Source organism: Microcaecilia unicolor, chromosome 2 (genome assembly GCF_901765095.1).
Source record: "Microcaecilia unicolor chromosome 2, aMicUni1.1, whole genome shotgun sequence".
Taxonomy (NCBI): domain Eukaryota; kingdom Metazoa; phylum Chordata; class Amphibia; order Gymnophiona; family Siphonopidae; genus Microcaecilia; species Microcaecilia unicolor.
Genome location: NC_044032.1, coordinates 267,142,549 through 267,165,409, shown reverse-complemented (window position 1 = coordinate 267,165,409; position 22,861 = coordinate 267,142,549). Strand labels below are relative to the sequence as shown.

Genomic DNA, 22,861 nt, shown 5'->3' with positions numbered 1-22,861 from the left:
GCTGAAACCATAGCCATAGCCTTTTGGCCAAAACCGAAACCGGGCAGAAAAAGGATCTTGGGCTAGTTTCGGCACCATAAACTAAACTGAAATTCGGTCGGCCTCTAACCCTCTGGCACATCTAGTCTGAACAGCTGTCTCCTGCCTATACTGCTCTCCTAAGATTATACCCTATTGTCATTAGAGAGAAAAAGAAAGGCAAAATGAAACTTTAGGTGGGGAAAAATGGAAAATTTCATGCTTGTGCATTTAAATTTTCTTTTATCAAAATAGTTTACAGTGATGTGAAAAAGATTTTGCCCCCTCCTGATTTCCCCTATTATTTCATGTGTGTCACACTGAACTGTTTCTGATCTTTAAACAAAATGTAATATCAAAGACCTCAGTAAACACATAACAATTTTTATATTGTTCCTTAAATAAATGATGTAATAAAGTTATCCAGTACCCATGTGAAAAATTAACTACACCTTAGTTATTCAATCAATCAAAGAACAGGTCAAATTTAATTAAATTAGATCCAGCTGACTGAACACAGACAGGCTTAACTTCAACCAGGCCTACTGAATACAGTATTAACCTTACCATGAGACTGAAGAGGTCACCTTAAGGTTCCTTTTCTTTTTTTTTACAATTTTGACTTTTCACAATCTTGGTTCAGAAAAGTGTTTAACAATATCAAAAGAAGAAAAAAAATATTTATAAACAAATTCACACTTAAGTCCACAAGTAGGCAGATCCAAGCTTACCAATAACAGGAATTTCAAAGAAGAAAAAAATTATAGGTTATAAGCATGTAATATGAACAGATACTTTATATTTAGATTCCAACTGTTCATTTTGAGGATATAAAAGATGTCAAATGTGAAGGCTCAACAAAATATACTTAGATAAATTAATTCTAACAATGCATTTGCAAGGAAATTTTAAATGAAATACTCCTCCCAATTGAAGAACAGCGGGTTTTAACAATAAGAAATCTTTATGTCTTTTTTGAGTCTCTTTTGAGATGTCTGGAAACAGATTTATTTTCAAGCATAGAAAATGTTTTTCCCGGTTCTTTAAAAATAACCGAAAAAGCCACTGCTTATCCGGAATAAGAACAACAGTGGCTACTAATGTAGCCGGTTGTACTTGTTCTGTCTCTGAGGTCTCCAAAAATTCTGTTAAATCCAATGGTTATTTTCTCTCAGTCTGAAGCGTATCCTTCGAAGGTATATAGTAAACTTGACTAAACGGTGGTAAACTTTCTTCCAGGATTTCAAAAACTTCACGTAAATATCGCTTTATCAGTTGGTTTTGTCATTCTCCCTTTAGGAAAATTTATGAATCTTAAGTTGTTATTTCTGGTAAAAATCATCATATATTTCCATTTTCTTTTTTAAACTGGTAATATCCTTTATCATTACTGTTTGTACATCTCCCAAATTTGTTACAGTTTTTTCAAGCTTTTCTAACTTTTCATTTGATGTTTTTATATCCAATTCAGTTTTCAGGATTCTTTGCTCAATTATAGTAACTTTTTCAGAAATACAATTAGTTTTTAAGGTAATTGTTGATATGAACAGAGATCAAGTCCCGTAAAGAATCCAACGTTACCTCTGCTGGTTTCTTCAATATCATCGGAGGAGTATCAGCCAGGTTTTCTAAGGCTCTTTGTTGCTCCTTATCCTGTAATTCTGTCGCCTTCACGGCAGGACTGCTCACCTCGGGCAATTTTACTTGTCCATAGCATTGAACTTGAGATTCAACCTCAGGAACTCCGCTCTTCGGTAGAAGTACTTTCGGTCCCTCGAGGGGAGAGCTAGTTAACTGCAGCTGTGGAGGTGGAGTACAATGATTAGGGCTCAAGGTGATGTCTAGGCCCAAAGACGCCGAAACTTCCTGCACCACGTCGGTGCCTTCTAGGGACTTGCCCGTGATCTGCTGAATCTGTCCCGAGGTGCTCACATATCGTCCATTGGACCTAAAGGTAAAGCAGGAGGTAGCAGTGAAGCTCGGGCTGCTGCTTTTCCTCACCTTTTTGGCATATTGAGAAGGAAAAACTGTGAGCTCCTCTCACCAGTTACATGCTAGCGCCACTGTAAGGTTTCTACAAGAATCCTGTATTACAACCAAAGGAAATTTGAGAAAAGTTGAGAAAAATAAGTTAATGAAATATATCAGCCTGGAAAGGGTTACAAAGCCATTTCTAAAGCTCTGGGACTTCAAACCACAATGAAAGCCATTGCCTCCAAATGGAGAAGACTTGGAACAGTGGTAAATCTTCCCAGGAATGACTGGCCTGCCAAAATTAGTCCAAGGCACAGTGAGAACTCATCCAGGAAGTCACAAAATATCTCAGAAGAACATATCCAAGAGCTGCATCTCTAGCCTCAGCTAAGGTCAATGTTTGTGAGTCAATAAGAAAGAGTGGGCAAAAGTGAGATTCATTAAAGAGTAACAAGGCAGAAACCACTGCTAACCAACAGTAATATAGGTGCTTGTCTCACATTTGCAAAAACACATATGGATAATCCTCAAGCTTTTGGGATAATGTGCTATAGACAGAAGAGTCAAAAGTAGAACTCTTTGGACAACACGTCCCATTATGTCTGGCATAAAGCAAAAACAGCATTCCTCAGTGATGGTAGAGAGATGGTGTGCTTTGCTGCCTCAGGACCTGGAAAACTTGCCATTATTGATGGAACCATGAATTCTGCACTCTACCAGAAAATTATTAAGTAGAATATCCGGTCATTTATCCATGAGCTGGAGCTGAAGTGTAAATGGGTTATGCAGCAAGTCAATGATCCAAAACACCAAATCAAGTCCACATCTGAATGGCTAGGAAAAACTAAATGGAAATGGAAAACCCACACTAGGGTATTGGAACAGTTATTCAGAACTCATCTCCAATACAGAGTATGAGTCATTTTTACCTTTGGGATAAGATTACACCTATCTTCTAGTCAAATGTCAAAAATATTTTATTTTATCATCCTCACTTTAATATTCCCTTATCTCTTGTTTGTCCTTTTTGTCTGTCTTAATTAGATTGTAAGCTCTGTCGAGCAGGGACTGTCTCTTCATGTTCAAGTGTACAGCGCTGCGTACGTCTAGTAGCGCTATAGAAATGATAAGTAGTAGTAGTAGCAAATGCTTTACTGAAATTCAAGCAGGCAAGTCTACTGCACTTTTCCCTTTTGACCCATATTGTGTGAAGTCCTGAAAGCTCTCTCACCTCAAAGTGCAGTGTTATTCTTTTCTTTAGAAGTGTTTCCACAGCTTTACCCACTTTTTGTATTAGACTGACAGGTGTGTAGTTGCCCACCTTTTTGTTGTCCTCTCCTCCAATTCATAGTTTCCTCTGTCTCAAGATGCTATTCCAATACATGCACACCACTTTCCTTAGACTCATGGTCATCCGCACCTACATGTACACAGAAGTGTATCTGGTAACACAAACTCACAGGCACATGTATACATACCTGTCCCACACGGGGCACATATGGTCGGTTGTTGGGCAACACATCATTCATACCTGAAACAGCAGAAGGGAAAAAAATGACCCAAACAACAGAGACAGAGAGCCACCAGCAATACCAACACCAACAAAGGGGGGGGGGGGAGCCAGTGAATGCTCCATGAAGGGCAGGACCTACCAGCTTGGATCCCAGCTCCTGAGAAGTCCTCAGGAAATCCTAGCCCAAGGTGATCGTATCTCATTTACATCTTAAAAATGGCTTCCACGCCAACCACAGGGAGCACAGCCCCTCCTGAGACAAACTTTCTACCCAGCCTAAACTCTCTCATCTCTTAACTTTGTGTTAATTCCTTTCTAAACTGGATTTTAAAAGACGTGTTTAGCACAAGGAACCAAAGAAACTTAAAGAGACACAAAGTACACACTTAGGAAGGAGTGGGATTGGTCAAAATGTAGCTTTTGAGAATAAACCTGCTCTAGATTTAAAAATCAAAATGTCCTGCCCTGTTATCTGTAACAGGAGTTTCCTGTAGACAGCAGGATAAGTCAGCCACAGTGATGTCATTTACCAGCGTCATGGGCAGATAGCTCTCCTAGAGCTAAAAGAAGCCTAGAAGGTCTAAGCATGTGTTAGGCAAACACAGTCACAGTGCTGTTACTGCCCTAGTATGTTCTCCAGCTGTAGGCAGGTGGGTTTATGTTGCTGACTTATACTGCTGTCTACTGAGAGCTGTCATTACAGGTTAAGTAACTTCACTTTCTCCATGGAGAAGCAGGATATATCAGCTACACTGGTGACTCTCAAGCAGAGGGTTGTGAAAGGGAAGTACGTGGATGAGGGTGTGTTGTTCACTCTTTAGAGCCCATAATACAAAGCCTTCTAGCTGAATGAGAAAGCAGGGAAGGTGTGTGTGTGAGGGGAGGAAGTGGGAATAAAATGGTACAAGGCCAGAGAAAAATATAAAATGTCCTTGATGGGTGAGGATCAATTATGAAAGTGCCCAGCGATGAGCACTTCAGGTGGGTGCTGAGGCACCTTTGTTCCACTGGATTAGAGTGTATGAAGCACTCAACCTTGATGTTTGCGTGTCAAGTTAACATGTATACCTTGGAGGAAAGGAGAAACGGGTGACATGATACAGACGTTGAAATATTTTGAAATGTACTAATCTGCAAATGAACCTTTTTCGGAGACGGGAAGGCGGTAGAACTAGAGGACATGAATTGAGGTTGAAGGGGGGCAGACTCAGGACTAATGTCAGGAAGTATTTTTTTCACAGAGAGGGTGGTAGATATGTGGAATGCCCTCCCGCGGGAGGTGGTGTAGATGAAAACGGTATTGGAATTCAAACATGTGTGGGATAAACACAAAGGAATCCTGTTTAGAAGAAATGGTTCCATGGCATCTCAGCGGAGATTGGGTGGCGATGCCGGTAATTGGGAAACAAAATGGGAGCTGGGCAGACTTCTACGGTCTATGCCCTGATCGTGACTAAATAGGGATGGGCTGGAGTGCAAATTTTAAGGGGCTTCGACGTTAGCTTCTGAACTTAGTACAAGAACAGTGCTGGGCAGACTTCTACGGTTTGTGCCCCGAGAAAGGCAAGGACAAATCAAACTCTGGTATACATATAAAGTATCTTGTTGGGCAGACTGGATGGACCATACAGGTCTTTATCTGCCGTCATTTACTATGTTACTATGTAGGTTGCTAAAATTGAGTGATGTAGAGAGTAGAAAGAAAGAACCATACTGCAACATAGTGTCCTTGACAAATAGCGTGATCTATTTCAATGATCTCACAGGGAGAGGGAAAAACAAGGGTTGTCTTGGCTAGGTGCTCCGTCATGAACCTGAGCAAATACCCTAGGAAAACTAGTAACCCACCCCCCCCCAAAAAAAAAAAAAAAAACAGACTCTCACCTACTTCTGTTGAGGGGTGTATTTGGAGGAGCACCTGTGGTCTTGCATGGCTACTCAGAGGAGACCAGATGAAGGACAAGGGGCTCCACACCCTGGGGAAAAAATAACAAGTAAAGCTTCACGTGGTGCAGCCATCTTATAGGAGGAGGGCTGTGGTGTGGCGAATGTGGAGTGGAGCCTAGCAAGTCAGTGTCACAAGGGTACAACCTGTTTGAGCTACTAGTGCCTGAATTTGCACAAGTGCTTTGAGCCCTCTGTGCCAAGGGAGGCTGATGCACCAGAAGTGGTGGCCACAGAATGATCTGTACCTCAGTGCTGGTCAGTGCAAAGTGAGTTTCCAATGCAGGGAACTGGACTTTAGCTGTAAGGGATGCTCAGCAGTGAAGATTCAGTGACAGGTCCCAACAGTTCTGAGGCCTGGTGCCGGAGGAAGTGGAAAGATAAGACATTAGTGCTTGGTACTACTGTAGGGACCCTCAGGGAGCCCGAAGCGTCAGCAAAGTGTATCCAAGAGCACCTACACTGACAGCATGGCAGAGACAGCTCTGCCTGTGCCCTTGGGAACCAGCATAGATGATGCAGTGAAGGAGCTGTTGGTACCAGCAAGGAGCCTGTATGTGCTGTTCAGTTTGGAACAGACTCGCAGGCTACTATAACTGTTGCTGGAGGATCATGAATTCATGCAGCCTGCTCATCAGGGTGGCTCACAGTAGGCAAAGAAAATCAGCATCCAACTCATATAGTCCCTCCACAGCTCTGGTCTTTTTCTGTCCCTGGGTTCTAGGTTTTCACACCCCTATCTGGCAGGCTGAATCACAGAACTGGAGGGTCAAGGACATGATCTTCTAAGAATGGAAAAAAAAAAAAAAGGATTACTTTGTTTTAGAAGAGAGCAAGAGGATCCATCTGTCTGAATGGACAGATAGAACAGACTGGAGCACTAATAGCCACTTCCACCACTGTACCTGTCCTGCACATGCTCAGAAAAGGTTTTCTAGGTTTCTCTGAGCTCTAGGAGAGCTATTCATCCATGATGCCATTGGACATCACAACCAGCGCGGCTCATTCTGCTTGTCCATGAAGAAAATGAAGGAGCTAAACTATCAATCAGTTCCCTTATCAATATCAAAATTGGCAAGCACACAGCACTTACAGTAGAAAAAGTAGATTATGTAAATTAAGAATATGTTATGGATATATTACATGGATAGACTCATACAAAGTCTTGAGCGACCTGGTGCCTACAGCTGTTCTGTATCACCCCGTTCACACTGTTTATACAAGGTTTACTATTGTTTGTTACCAGTGTCAGATAGCCTGGGGGAGATTTTATGTTGTGGGTGTTGTGGTTTGCATTGGCACTGTTAACCATGTACTGAAGAGTGACAGTATGTTATAAGCTATTTTGTTTGGGGGGGGGGGTTTGGGTAGGATTTTGTTATATTTTCTCTTTATATTAAAAATATATATTATGGACCTTTTTTTTTTTTTAACTGTTAACAAATCAACAAATTTGGGTTAAAACCAAGGAAAATATCAAAAACATGGACACAGAGAACTACAGAAAAACATTTATGATGGATACCAGATCTAATGAAAAGGCAAGGGGAAATGTCTATAATACACAGAGAGGATCTGCTACCTATGGACACTAGGGCCTCCAGTTACCGCTTGCTGCTGTTTAGGGCACAGAGATTCTGCTTACCCAAACTTGGCAGAGCAGCCTTAGAGTTCAGGTTGTACTAAAATCCTTATTTTCTCAGGCATTCGGGGACGGGGGGAGGGAGGGATCCATGTGTAATCTGTTGGATTGGTCGTGAGCCCTTGAGCCCAGGCCGAGGCCTGCTGATAGGCCTTGGCTCCCCTTGAGCCAAGGCCTAGGGGAGACCGACCCGCCACTACACACCCCAGCTATCCAACACCCCTTGCTACCCACACACAGCACCTCATGAAGAAAGGGAAATAGGCATTCAAGCGGGCCTCACGGCCAAACTGGAACCGATAGACCCACTCGTACGGGCCTCACGGCCGAACTGGAACCGATACACACCCAGGGAGGGGAGAAAGGAACACAGGAGTCCCCACGGGACCCAAGGTGCCAGCCGCGCACTGAACCCCAGCCACAGGGTGCAGGAAAATAACCAACCACGGAGGCTCCACAGACCCAGGACGAAACCCCCCCAGACTAACAAGGAAGGGCACTAAAGGAACCAGAGCAGGGTGCCACCCCCCCCCCTCCAGGGGATTAGCGCAGGAAAGGAGAACTAATACGGGAAGCACCCTGTAACGACAGGAGGATACGAAGAAACCAGCTAGAAGACCAGGCTGCCACAAGAACACCGCAGCCAGGAACCCCGCAGGACAGAAGGGAAAAATGAACTAACTAAAAGCCACAAAAGCCAGAGACAGGTACAGGAAACAAAGAGGTAGACCAGCCCTCAAACCAGAGGCAAAGACACAAAATGGATGAAGAAAATTCCCTGTCTAAACATACTGAAGACAGAGGCAGAGACACAGTACACAAGGGGTTAAAACTTACTGAACCAGAAGTCAGAGGCAGGAACACAGAGGAGGGAGATAACTAAATAAACAAACAACCTGAGCAGACCAGCAGCCTGCTGAGTGGGCAGAACTGGAGCAAAGCCCCCACTGAATAAACAAAGCAGCTAGCCTCCCACAGAGAACTGCAAGCAGCAAGGGAGAGCCCCAGCTGGACACAAGTGAACTGATTACACACACACACACACACACACACACACACATACACACACGACAGAAACGAACCCAAAGGAAACTAAACAGCAAGGTGAATACACACACACTCGCGCTGCCTCGAGATATCCCAAACAAAGGGAAAGTAACTGAAAGCCCTGAACCGGGAACACAGATACAACACCAGAGCACAGAACAACGTTCTAACAGAGAACTGCAAAGGCTTTAGCCACAAAGAAACGTAACGCCAAAGCAGGGGAAGCAGGAACATGTAGGCTTAAGTACTACCCACTGACGTCAGCTCAAACCCTGACAGCTAATCAGGAATGAAGTCCACACCCCTCCCCTGCCAGACCGGCAAAATCATAACACCATGGCTGTGATCTGTGTCCAGATGAGCCTCAGGGTTTACACATAAAATTCTCTCTTCTTTAATTCAATACGATTTCTCCAATGGAGAAACATCTCTTATTTTATTCTCTATGCTTTCCTTTTATTGATTGGAGTTCCTTTCTTTTTTTATTTTTATTTTAATTTAACCATTTTATGTCATGTCTTAGTCATTAAAGGCAGTATATCCAATCTAATAAGCCATAAACCATAACTAAAGAGTCCTTTTACCAAGCCGCACTATAAAGTGGCCGGCACTGGTATCAGCACGTGGGTTTTCCACACGTTCACCATTAGCGCGTGGCCATTACCGTAGAGGTAGTAAGGGCTCCTGTGCTAATTGGATAGAGCACGGTAATGTGCTCGCGCTACCCGATTAGTACAGGCACTTTTACTCTCTGCCCATGGGCACGCTTCCCGTGCTGGAAAATATGGGATTAGTGCATGCTGAGCAGAAAACTACCGTAGGACGCCTCAGCACGTCTCGTGGTACTGCCCTTTTAGGTGCAGTTGGACTGCGTTAGGTCTACCACGCCCTAGTAAAAAGGCCCCTAAATGTATTTGCAAGAGTATTTGTTGATCTTAATCTAAAACCTGTTGACGCAATTCCACCATTGTCTTTACTAGTGTTCCCCTATCTGTCAACCCTGCATCCCCTTCGTCACCAGTTCCTCTTCTTTCTCAACCCTTCCCACCCAGCCACAATCACTTCTCATTTTGCTGGCTGGTACTGGCTGTAACCTGTTGTGGGCTTCTGGTGCTCTTTCCATCTCATGTTCTTGCCATAAAAGTGCAGCTAACCTTTTGCCGTTTTCTGTCTTGAACTTGCAAGCTCTCAGCGAGTTTGTTGTTACATTATGTTATACCACCTTCTTTGAAGATGAGTTCAACCCAAAGTAGCTTAGATCAGAGAAGTACAATAATCAACTACATCCTAATCAATGTTGATCTTGTGTGTCAAGTCTTGCAAGACCACACAGTAACTCGGACATCACAACACTCAAACTCAACTGAGCCACATGGGTGCTGGGAACAGCTGTGCAACAAAACAGGTAAAACATCTGTGGCAGGCAAATCCCAGGTGCCATGGCCAAATTTCCAGGCACCATGGCAACCTGGTATATGGGATTTGTTGAGCCCTGTTCTAATTTTACACTTCCATTTCCCAATATTTAGGAAAAATAACTTTACAACAGGAAATTAAAGGTTTCTCTGGGAAGATGTCATAAGTGTACTCCTGCAGCTCTTACCAGATGGGTATCATTTTAACTCCTTTCACGCTACAAACCTTTAATATGTTTTCTAACGTTTTCTCTGTCAGAGGTTCACCCTGCAGAAAGCTCCCGAATAGTCAATTATCAACATCAGAAAGAAGAGCGGAGGTAGAAGAGAAAGAGGAGGAGGGTAAGACAGTATTTTCACATATCATACACATGAGGAAGACTCACCCACATGCCAAAGAGGTAGAATGACAGGATTCAGATGGCACTCGCAGAGCAGTCGGCCAATACCTGAGAGAAATATAAAACAGGAGGAAGATCATCAGAAATGTTTTGGGTCCCCCTACCTTCACACTGCAGAGCAGTTCCTGTCATTCAAGACTTGCTATAATCTTAATTAGCCCCTTCAGCTATAACTTTTGTAGTGTAGACCTCATAAGCTCAAAGTAAAATCTAACATGGCATAAACCACTCCATAGCTGAAACAACTTGCATGACTTCCTCCTCCTAAGCAGCAAAAGTCATCCATTCCCTACCCCTGCACTTCTATGCCTGTCCTCTCCCCTCCCTTCTCCCCTATCTACTGTTTAACTTAAGCCTAACACAATGTGTGCTGCCACTTTATTATAAACATATCACCTGTTTATAAAGAGAGATGTTTACATAAATACATAAGTACTGCCACACTGGGACAGACCAAAGTTCCATCAAGCCCAGTATCCTGTTTCCAACAGTGGCCAAACCAAATACCTGGCAAGATCCTGAAAACGTTCAGGACATTTTATGCTGCTTATCCCAGAAATAGCAGTGGATTTTCCCCAAGTCAATTTAATAATAGTCTACGGACTTTTCCTTTAGGAAGCCATCCAGACCTTTTTTAAACCCCACTAAGCTAACCGCCTTTACCACATTCTCTGGCAACGAATTCCAGAGTTTAATTACACATTGAGTGAAGAAACATTTTCTTCGATTCATATTAAAATTTACTAGTTTGTACATGGAAAGTAGTGAAACACAGGAACTACATGTACTGACTACAGAATGTTGACAGCATTCCATATTTATTTTCATTATGAATCTTGCTGAACAATGCTACAGTTACTGATTGATACAGTCCAAAGGTTCCTGTAAAGCTTTCTTGACAATAATTCTGTACAGATTTTCTCTTCAACAATGGATACAGTCAATAAACATATTACAAAAAAGAAAAGGGAGGGGGATGGGGTAGGGAAAGGGAGGGGGGAATAAAAATGTTGATGATAGAAGTTCAGATGTATTAGTACAGGTTTGAAATGTTTACTACTGGAGTTTTAAGGATTGGCATGATATTGTATCATTTATGCATTCATCAATAAAAACACTATTACATAAAAATTTACTAGTTTGTAGCTTCATCGCATGCCCCCTAGTCCTAATATTTTTCGAAAGAGTAAACAAATGATTTACATCTACTCATTCCACTCCACTCATTACTTTATAGGCCTCTATCATGTCTCCCCTTAGCTGTCTTTTCTCCAAGCTGAAGAGCCCTAGACGGGTCAGCCTTTCCTCATAGGAAAGTCGTCCCATCCCCTTTATCATTTTCGTCCCCTTCTCTGTACCTCTTCTAATTCCACTATATCTTTTTTGAGATGCGGTGACCAGAATTGAACACAATATTCGAGGTGCAGTTGTACCATGGACCGATATAAAGGCATTATAATGTCCTCACTTACTACATATCCCAGATCAATGACTACCAGACAGCACATGAAGACAGCAGTAAGAAGGAGGCTATCCAGTCTTTTGCACTAAATGCCCTATGTATGCTTATCTCCCACTTGGTAAGAGATTGTGAATGTGCACTCAATGCAAAGAGCTCCTGGCTCTCAAAGAATCAGTCCATTCTCATAGTAGAAAACTTGGAGTTGCAGAGGCAGACAGAGAGGTGTATAGAGGAGGCCTACAAAGACAAAATAGAGTCCACCTGAGGTCTGGAAGCCTATGTGATGCCATGAAGGAAAAAGATCACCAATAAGGAGTACATCATATTGGTGTAACAGAAAGTGATTCTAAAACTAGGATCTGCCCTCCAGGACGGCGCTCTTGAGGCAATCCAGAACAAACTGGGTAAGATGGTCATTTTAATTTAATGATTCAGTCATTAAGCATATAGACAGCTGGGTAGCTGGTGGGGAGTCACGACTTGCTTGGTCAACTTAACTGTCTGGTGCGAATATGGTGGACCTCGCATATCACCTAGATAGGGCTCTACAAAGTGTTGGGGAGGAACCAGCTGTCTTAGTACACGTGGGCACCAACAACTTGGTAAAGTGTTGGAGGGAGGTTCTGGAAGCCAAATGTAGGCATTCAAGCTGAAATCCAGAATTTACATGGTGGCATTCATAGATATGCTCCCTGTTCCATGCGCAAGATCCAAGACGCAGATTCAGATTGATGAGACAATGGTACAGGAAGAAGTTATTTGGATTTATTAGGAACTAGGCAACGTTCTAGGAAAGAGGATGCTTCAAAGAATAGCCTTAAATCAGCACAAGGCTTTGAAACTAGAACCTAGGGGAAAGCCGACAGTTGCTCAGAAGCACATGATTTGAAACAGGATATCTTCAAAAGATACTGTCCAAATGTAGAAGTTAGAATATCATGATAGACAGCTTACGATACAAGCTGAAGTAATGCAGGGGTATTTAAATAAAGAAGAAACAAAATAAATGATTACAAATTACCACCATCCTGCTAAGCAGGATGTAAATACACAAACACACACACTTTAAACTGTATGTGTACAAATGCCAGAAGTCTAAAAAATAAGATGGAAGAGTTAAAATGTATGACAAAGCTAGACATTGTAAGGAGGTTGGAGGGTCTAAGCAGCTCAGGAGGAGGTATGGGGCCAGACTACATTCCCCACAAGGCCCTGAGAGAAGGGAGCGAGGTGGTAGGTCCCAAAACCCGGTATGGCCCCACATGGAAGGGAGGGGGAAAAGGACTGGAGAGAGCAGCTGTGATGGCAGGCAAGGGCCAGAAGGGGGAGCAGGGATGACAAAGCTCAATACCCTTGGGTTAGAAATCAGTACAAGATTCCTTCCACCTGGGAGGGGGAGGAGGTCTCCAACCAACAGTCTAGCAGAGAAGCAGAGTTAATTGAGTGTTTGGAGGAAGGAGAAGGGGGAGAGACCAACACACCAGGTTTGGAGGAACCAGTGGACATGGACTGTAATTGTACTGTGGGGCAGAGTTGCAGGGACTGAAGGCAGTGGGTGGTCACAGGAGTCAATTAGCTGTGTTGTGGGCGGTGTACTGCCATTCTGCAACCACCCAAGCGGAAAGACTTTTAAAACTGAAACCCAGGCTGTTGAACTGGGGGAGAACTTGGATTTAGAGGGAAGTTATTTTCTTGTTGCTTTAGTCTGGAAACTGAATGGGACTTTAACCCCTTGAACTGAGATTTTGTGGAGGAGGGGAAATAAACTGTTTGGAACTAAAAACTGTGTTGTCTGGAAGGACTTTGTTTGTGGACTGCTAAAGGGAGCCTACCACCCCTGAAGGTTTGCTACCGGGATTACAGTTATTACAACATATTAGGCATCTCTGACACTTGGTAGAAGGAGAACAACCAGTGGGATACTGTAATACTGGGGTGCAGAGGGGTGGCCCTATGTGGTGGTGGTGGTGGGGGGGGGGGGGGGGGGTAATTCTATAACAGGGTGCCTATGTGGCACATATTCTATAAAGGAAAGTAGGTGCCCAAGTAAATGCTTTCCTTTAGTCCTTCTAGACTGGCATACAGATGGGTTATGCACTCCTACCAGCAGATAGAGACCGAGAACAACTGAGTCTTAAATAAGCCTTAAGTAATCCATGCAGTCCCCAAATAGCCAAGCATATGACTCGGGAGGAAAAAGAAAAAAAAATCCAACTCAAACTACCTATCTCTTCAGAGTGCCTCAAAGTCTCCGGACCCATGGAAAAGGCTTCATACCACTGCTGCCTCTAAACTGATCTGCAAACTCTGACAAAACACTTCTGTTTCCTTTTTTTGTTTTTCTACACAATCGCTCAAATAATGCCAAGCACCTTTCCATGCGACCAAATGTAGTCGCAACCATTTATGCCATGTTTTACTTGGTGTAAATCCCCATGCCATTAGGCACAGAGCGGGTGTATTCTATAACAATGTGCATAGATTTTAGAAACATCCATGCCCCATCCCTTCTTGAACTATGCAACTTAGAATTTAGATGTACCATGTTACGATGTTGAATTTTATATTGTTCCTCTCCTTCCATCTTTCCAACCATCCAACAGTGGCTTTGAATTCAGTTAGTCCAAGACTTTCAGCTAGCTGATTAGCTTTCTCCATAAGCAGTGGGCCACTGACAGGAAACTGTCTGCTCCTGACTTGAGAAAACCACCGAAGAAGAGCATCTTCTACCTCCTCAGCTTTTCCCGCCCGTTTTCATTTCCGGTGTGGATTTGTATTGTTTTGCCAGTCTTCCAGAAGCTGATCTTTCTGCTTCAAGATTCGTGAAAGTTGACTGGTATTGACACCATATTCTTTAGCAATAGATGCTTGACTTTGTTTTCTAATTTTTTAAGAACTTCTATTTGTTTGGCCAGTGTTAAAGTCTTACAGTTGCGCGACGACGACAACTCCAGTGTACACTCTAACAACATTCTTTCGCTTATTCTGCCTGTGGCAGTTAACCAACAAGACTTGAAATTTATCGTCCCTTTGTCACGCGCCAATCAGCTTCCATATTCCGTGCGTGCGCTTATGCGGAGTCTTTCCTGCAGTGAAGCGGTCTTAAACCATGCATATAAGCGAATCTTGCACTTATCAGTGGTGCGCTAAACCAAAGTTTGTCCCCATAGAAATTGATGGTGCCAAAAATGGGACCGAAGTACTGCATGCAGTTAAACAGAGCATGTGCTTATCCGACGTGCACTTAAATGGCGTGCATTGTATATCCTGAAGGAGTTGCTTGGATTACTAGACAACCAAGGGGTAAAAAGTGCTCAAGGAGAATAAAGTTAACAGAAAAACTGAACAATTTCTTTGCCTAGACTCATACCTATATCAGAAACCTCTGATGGTGATGATTTGGAGCTACTAAACTATAGTGTTCATTTTCAAAGTACTTAGACTTACAAAGTTCCATAGGTTACTATGGGGTTCATTTTCAAAGCACTTAGACTTACTATGTAACGTAAGTCTAAGTGCTTTGAAAATATGCCTCTATATCACTTTTATAAAGCCAGAATATGGAGGTCTAACACTGCAGTATGTCCATATGGCAAGGGGGAGTGGTCTGGGTGTGTTTTGGGCATGACTAAAGAAGGGTGAAAAGATGGATGTCCTGCTCCGATTGCAGAAGGGGAAGGGATGTCCATGTTCAAAAATACGGACATTTTGTATTTAAACCTGGTGCTTAATATGTCTCAGTTTCAGAAGGGTGCTCTGATTGAGCACCTCTCCACTGAATGGAGATAAAGGTAGTCAAAGTAGGTATTTTTCTGTCCCTTGAATGCTCACAATTAAAAAAAAACAAAACCTTTTTGTTTTGTTTTTTTACAAAAAAGGTGCAGTGGGACTTGAACTGGCAACCTCTGGATCTCTGCTCTGGCTCTTAGCTGACTGCTTTGACCACTAGGCTATTCCTCCACATAGACATCTGTATGGCCGTTCTATAATATGAACTTTCCTCTGCTGCCACACAGATGTCCATATCCCTTTGGACGTTTCAGTTTGTGAAATAGATGCTCATGCTAGCCATTTTCAGTACATGGACATCCACCTCGCATGTGTTTAAGAACTGGCTGTATCCTGCTCTAAAATACATGCGAGTCGGATGGCCATTTGTGATGTACTGACTAGGAAGTCCACATTCTGAGGTGGACGTTCTTTCTAAAATGCCACTCTTTACATCTTAAAAGATGTAACAGACCAAACTGACATGAGCAACAAATCGTCAGAACCAAACAGCATTCACAATAGAGTACTGAAAGAGCTCAAACAGAAAAAATACCTACAGTGACTTTCTTTATCCCTATTCAGTGGAGAACTGCTCACTCAGAGCACATTTCTGTAACAGAGACATTGCAAGTACCAGGCTTCAAAAACATACATATTTTTGAACATGGACATCCCTTCCCCTTCTGCAAGCGAAGAGAAATCCATCTTTTCGCTCTTCCCTAGTCCTGCCCAAAACACCCCCAGGCCACACCCCCTTTCCATGTGGCAGAGTTAGACATCCACATTCTGGCTTTATAAAATTGTTATCTGGACGTCTAAGCAATGTGGATATCTAAATACCCATTTTAAGACGTCCAGTACATGAATAGAGCTTCTAAAATAAGCACCATAGTAGCTCCAAATCATCGCCATCAAAGGTTTCTAGTATAGGTATGACATTTGGCAGGTAAATTGTTTAGTTTTTCTGTTATTTTATTCTCCTTGAGCACTTGTCCAGTAGTCCACAGACAGAGCAGTGGTAAAACTAGAGGACATAATTTGAAGTTGTGGGGTGGTAGACTTAGGAGTAACATTAGGAAATATTTTTTTCACAGAGAGGATGGTGGATGCCTGGAATACCCTCCCAGTGGAGGTGGTAGAAACAAAAATAGTGATGGAATTAAAAAAATGTGTGGGATAGACGAAGAATTCCTAAAAAGAGGATAGTATATAAAAAAAACAAAAAAAACCTTAAAACACATCAACAGCTGTAAGTTCATTTATGATGCGCAGGAGTGGTGCTTAAATGGCAGCTCCAGCAGTGGCGATGTAAAGTCGATGCTGGATGGACGTCTATCAGGATGGGATGGAGTGGTTTTTCATGGCAAACTCCAGTAGGTGGGAAGTAGGGCCAATGCAGGGCAGACTTTTTGTACAGTCCGAGACCTGAAAATGGCAAGGACTGATCAGGAGCAAGGATGCATATTTTATACCACATTCATATCAAACGAGTATGGGTCTGGTACATCTCAGTGGGGGAGGGGAAAACATTGTGTAATGGAACTCAGCGAGTAAAATGTTGTTAATACTATTGGATTGTTGGTTCAATAATACTTTTGATAATCAGTAACTGTTGGGCAGACTGGATGGACCATGCAGGTCTTACTGTCATTTACTATATGCTACTATGAAAGTTCTCAACTATTACTAATAATCTGTAACCTATCATTCAAAATGACCATGATATGAGGATTTGGGAGATCCAGGAAACTAAAGGCTGGTGAATCAGACGTCAATACTGAGCAAATGGTTGAACCTATACTAAAAAAAAAAACTGACCGGAGAGAGCTACCATAGCTGGTTAAGAGCAATATTTAGCACTTAACCAGCTATGGGACGCCACAAAGATAGGGCTGGGGTATGCAGCCCTATTTATGCAGTGGCCTTGGTTACCCCCCCCCAGAACACCCCGAAAATAGCTGATTTTTGCTTTAAGCATTAACCGGTCATTTTCAGCAGCACTCACTGGATAAATGCCACTGAATATTTATTTATTACGTTTATACCCCGCTCCTTCCCGCTCGATAGCAGGTTCAGTGTGGCTTACATAATATGGGTTACAAAGTATCACAGAAAGAACACAGCTGTAGAATAGTAGAGTTATGATGTGGTTGTTTAGAATAGGTCAAGATGGGTGATATAGGCAAGGGAGGAGGGAGGTAGGGGTGGTGTGGAATGGGCTCATAGATTAAGTCAGGTCATTTGAGTAGGCTTGTTTGAAGAGGTGAGTTTTTAGCAACTTCCAGAAGGGTAGATGGTTGTTGACTGTTTGGATGGGTCTTGGTAGGGCATTCCAGAGTTGGCTACCTATAACGGAGAAGTTGGATGCGTGTAAGTCTTGTACTTGAGACCTTTGCAGTTGGGAAGGTGTAGGTTGAGATAGGTTCGAAAAGATTTTGACCCTTTTCTAGCTGGAAGGTCAATTAGGTTGGTCATGTAGCTTGGTGATTCTCTATAATCTTGTGAATCAGTGTGTGGACTTTGCAGTTTATTCATTTGTTGATAGGGAGCCAATGGAGTTTTACACGGAGTGGTGTTGCGCTTTCAAATAGTGATTTACCAAAAATGAGTCTGGCTGCTGTGTTTTGGGCGGTCTGGAGTTTTTTTTAGGATTTGGGCCTTACAACCAATGAAGATGCTATTGCAGTAGTCAGCGTGGGTAAGTACAGTGGATTGTACCAAGTTGCAGAAAGTTTTTAGGGGGAGATATGGTTTCACTCATTTCAGCACCCACATCATGTTGAACATCTTCTTCGTCGTGGTTTTTACGTGAGTTTCCAGAGTTAAGTGGTTGTCTAATGTTACTCCTAGGGTTTTTAGATTGTCGGATATGGGGATTGTGACGTCAGGGGTGATCAGGGTAGTTGGAAGGAGTGTAGAGTGTTGGGATGAGAAGATTAGGCATTGTGTTTTCTCATTATTCATTTTCATCTTAAAAGCGTTAGCCCAGGAGGCTAAGATCTTCATGCCAGTGATTATTTCATCGGAGATTTCTGCTAGGTTGGTTTGGAAAGGGATGAATATAGTAATGTCATCTGCGTAGATGAAGGGGACTTGGCCAGGGGGATCATCATGAGATTGAAGAGGATCGGGGATAGAGGCGATCCTTGGGGAACTCCGCATTTTGACGACCACGCAGACGAGATTGTTGTGGTTGATATGACTGGATTGCCTCCAACAAGTGATTTATCCGGCCAGGAGCCATTTCTGGCTGGTTAAATTGCTTTGAATATTGACCCCTTCATTCCCTATGAACATTTTAGAACTGTTCTTCAACGTTATTATAATGTTCAAGTTAAATTGTTAATTCTTATCTTGGATTTCCCCAGGTGAGTAAAAGCCATTTCCAAATGCACAGCATGCTGCAGCCAGATTGGTGCATGGTGTATCTCATTTTCAACACAATTCTCATTACTTAAGCAATTGCACTGGCTGCCCTTTGCATTCAGAATAAGACAAAAATTTAATTCATAAATGCTCCTCATTACTTTACAGAGGTTGAAACCTATAGACCTAATAGTCTGCTGAGATCAGAAGGTACTTTTTGACAATTGTATTCCTAAGAAAAGTTCACTTTGAAAAGCCCTGGTCTTGCACTTTTTCCAAGCTGAAGCAAAAGAATCGAACCAGCTTCTAGACTGTTTAAGGCTATTGACTGATACTACTGTATTTAAGAAACAATTGATTGGGATGTGGTAACATGATAATTGCAAGATATGCCAGTAGTCAATTATTTCCTCCTTTTGAAGAAGAGAGAGGACTAAGGTTGGGGTGCAATCTGTGTCTATTTGTTTTTTCTTGCTTTTATGTATTTTTATCTCATGTAGTTTGTGTATTTTTGCTGTGATATGTCTTGGAATAAGGCAGATTATGAATACAATAAATGCATGCCTCTCTACAGGTGCCTACTGCATAGCTCTGGTTGCTCCATCTCAAAAAGAATACAGTGCAACTAGAAAAAAATTCAAAGAGTGATAAAAATGATAAATGGGAAAGAACAAACACTCATGAAAGGAACCTAAAGAGTAGGGCTTTTCAGCGTGGAGGAAAAAAATACAGCTGCGGGGATACAATAGAAGTTTATAAAATTATGAGTGGAGTAGAATGGTTAAATAGAGACCAGTTGTTTAACCTCTCAAAAAGACAGAAGCAAGATGATACCCTGATGCTCCATGTAACTGATGACTAACAGACTGAAAACAAGTCATACAATATGCATAATTAAGCTGTGGAATTTGTTGCCGGAGGATGTGGTCAAGGCAACCAACATAGTGGGATTCAAAAAGAGGATTAGTCAAGTTCCTGGAGGAAAAGTCCATTAAAAAATGATTAGCTAGATAGAGTTAGGAAGCCACTGTTTGCCCCTGGACATGAACTATGGGAAATGGACGTACTTTGTGGGATCTGTGCTTACTTGTGACCTGTGACCACTGTCTGAAATAAGGCTGCTGGGCTTGCTAGACCTCGGTCTGACTCAGCATGGCTTTTTCTCGCGTTATGTTTCATACTTATTCCTGCCCCCATCAAAACCACTTAAAATATAATTTCTTTCTCCCTCTGTTCACACTTACCCCACTTCAAGCGAATAAAATCCTGAGTTAAGTTCACTTTTCCTACAGGAAGGACCAAGAAGCAGAGATTTCATATTACATTTAAGAATAAACCATGAGACTGTCACTATGGTTCAGTGCTCTAACGTCTGGCCAATTAGCATGTTACAGGAGGCTGACACATGCCTGCTCATGTTTAAATGTCTGGATTTCTCAGAAGGCTGTACTGTCCTCCAGTACCTTAGTCAGGTGTCCCAAGAAGCACCATTTAGTGCAGTATGCAAGGATGGCATTAGCTGGAACCTGAAGAGAGGAGATCAAGGTCTCCTTTTAACAAAAGTATATTCAGAGGGGACCACAAACAGCAAAAGCATTATGGGAACTATGAGCATAGAGGCCACGGTACTGGGACTATTTACTAAGACAAACTATTGCAGAGTTACTCTGGTAACTAATCAATTCATGTGCTTCAATAACTAAATCCCAACGATCTCACCCTCTCCACTTTTAACTGTGGTACCTTCAGGGAAAATGTGAACCCAGTCTCCACAATTGAGTTTCTCCAGGATGAAGTCCATGCCTTTCTGATACACGCCATCCCCTGAACAAGGAAAATAGTGTCAGTCATGTTTAAAGGCATGGCTTCCCCATCCCCTTCAAGGGCAGAGGAATGCCATTCACATTCCCATGCTTATACAGAGACCTGATCTCCCCAAGTCTGTATTCTCCTACCTCGGCACACAGGAACACATTTTCCCCGGCTGAAAAACACGGAATGCAAGTCTTTTGTGAAGCAGATATCTGTGGCTGCAGGAGTCCTGATGGGCAGAGAAAAGGCAGATACAAATGAGTCTTTCCCAATGGGCTACAACAGGATACTGAACATTTAAGAGGTAGTTCTGTGAGCTGGGGTAAGATACTTCATCCTCATTGTCTCACACAAAAAAAAAAAAAACTTACACTGTAAGCTTGCAGGGGACAAGGAAACACCTACTGCTCATAAATGTCTTGCTTTGAGCTACCAATCGTAAAAAGGTGGAAGCTAAATAAACAACCTCATATTGGCCAGCCCCAGCACAACCATTACATCCACCCAAAATCAACTCAACAAAACTACTTTAGCATATTTACACTGTGTTTTCATCATTAGAACAAGATAGAGAAAGGACAATAGAAAATTTCTGATTAAAAAAAACAAATCAGAGAGAATAATTTAGAACGGTACTGGCAAGACAAGTGGTTCACCAGCAACTGATGTGCACAAGACTAGATTCTGAGACCTGGTTTTTACTCCTGGGCTAGGTGGGGTAGCACCAGCCATTGCTTATTAATATCTAGTGGCTGGAACTATGACTTGTGTATCATGTTCCATAGAGAGTAGCAATCTCTGGCTTCCACACAATGCTCATCATTACACTGGCTGGCTAGGGAAGATTAGAAAAACAGAGGAAATGCTCCAAGAACTTACAAATGGAGGTTCATGGTACCACTGCCCAGTTGAAGTGGTTCCAATTGAACTGGAAGCCCAAAGGAGCAGGAGAAAGCTGCCGAGCCAAAAGTACAAGAAAACCAAGTGTCTTCCATGGACAGTAGGACACAAGTCCTCACAGAAAGGTAATGGAGCCTGATGCAAGAAGCTTCTCCAGCATTCACACTTTCTTGAAGCTTTTGAGGGGCTTCACTGTAAATGTGCATCACTTCTCGCTTGCTGCTATTACTCAGGAACTGTTTCAGTTTTACTCAGACTCAGAACAGTATACAAATTGGGAAGGTGGATGGGTATGTGAGGGCATGACACCTATCTGTGAGGGCTTGCTATGTTGCGTGTCCTCAAAGAAAAAAATTTTTTTTTCTTCATGTTCTGTGTGTACATGATCATCATAACAAGTATGGTATTTCAGCCTCCCATTAGAGGTTTCTTCAGAGCCCAGTTAGGCACCAATGTTTAGTTTCACCCTTAAAAGAAATACCCTTACCATCTCATTTTCTTCAGATTCCAGAGGTGCTTGAGCTTCAGGATGCCTACAGCCAAGAAAAAGATGTGATGAAAGACCTTGAGATAAGAACTCCTTAATGCCACATAGCTAACCAGCATGGCTAAATTGCCCTTTGCATAGTCTGTCTGCTCAGGAGCTATTCCGACTTTACCCATTAGATATTGAATAAACCCAACCTATATAGTCTCTCCGTCAGCAGATTAACTATCAAAATAGCAAGGTTACTTACCTGTAACAAAGGTTTTCCATTACCAGCAGGATAAGCAATCACTCCAGGATGACATCACCATGATGGCGCCAGAGGGGATATGCTCTCCCAGAGCCCAGAAAAGCCTAGGTGGCTTTCTGGGCATGTACAAGTGTTCCTGCCTGTGTGGCCATTGCTCCTGCTCCTTAACCTGTTTGCTAGCAGCAGAAAGGCTTCAATCAGAAGAAGGAAGTGGCAGGGAATGTGTGGCTGACTTATCCTTCTGTCCATGGAGAACCTCTGCTATAGGTAAGTAACTTTGCTATCTGTGTGGACAAGCAGGACACAATCGGCCAAACCTGGGCAACTCCTCAGCTGAGGGTTCGAGGTTAAAGAGTATTTATGCTAATAGATAGGCCTTGCACCAAAGTGACATGCTGTAGCAGGTTAAAACAAGTAAGGCAAATGGGTTCTGGAAGACAATTTGATCTAAGGGGCTTCTAGGCCTACAGGGAAAACCCAAGTAAGGCTGGGTTATAGGTATAGAAGCAGAAGGCCAAGGCAGCTTTAAACATGTCAATTACATCGGAAAAGAGAAGATCAGTTATGAATACAGTATTCACCCTGGGCTGTCTTTATGTCATTGAGAACATGGAGAAGAGATGACAGAAGGCAATGCAATCACTTGAGCAGAGAGCCCAGGGAAAAGTAAATGTCCTCACAAGGCAGGATTAGCATTTGGGCTCATGTGCGATAAAGCTTTCCAGGATGCAAGGTGCAACAGGTAGTCCTGAAAAGGGATTCACCAGCTGAGCAGGTAGGCATGTAGAGATGTAAGCAAGAAGCAGTGGGGTCTTTTTTTTTTTTTTTTGCTTACTTTCTCCAAAGAGCCTCAAGATCA

General features: G+C 42.6%; 1 protein-coding gene across 5 annotated transcripts in view; it reads right to left on the bottom strand.

Annotated features, from left to right (window-relative positions):
- The window catches only part of TAZ (tafazzin), a 39,395-nt gene that overhangs the window by 10,460 nt on the left and 6,074 nt on the right, over positions 1-22,861 (bottom strand). For all 5 annotated transcript variants that reach the window (XM_030194143.1, XM_030194141.1, XM_030194142.1 and 2 more), the window contains exons 4-9: positions 21,753-21,798; positions 20,509-20,594; positions 20,297-20,377; positions 19,798-19,839; positions 9,940-10,002; positions 3,471-3,523 (exon numbers count right to left, since the gene is read on the bottom strand). In XM_030194143.1, the coding sequence (XP_030050003.1) occupies positions 3,471-3,523; positions 9,940-10,002; positions 19,798-19,839; positions 20,297-20,377; positions 20,509-20,594; positions 21,753-21,798 (371 nt within the window). The remainder of the gene's footprint in view (positions 1-3,470; positions 3,524-9,939; positions 10,003-19,797; positions 19,840-20,296; positions 20,378-20,508; positions 20,595-21,752; positions 21,799-22,861) is intronic.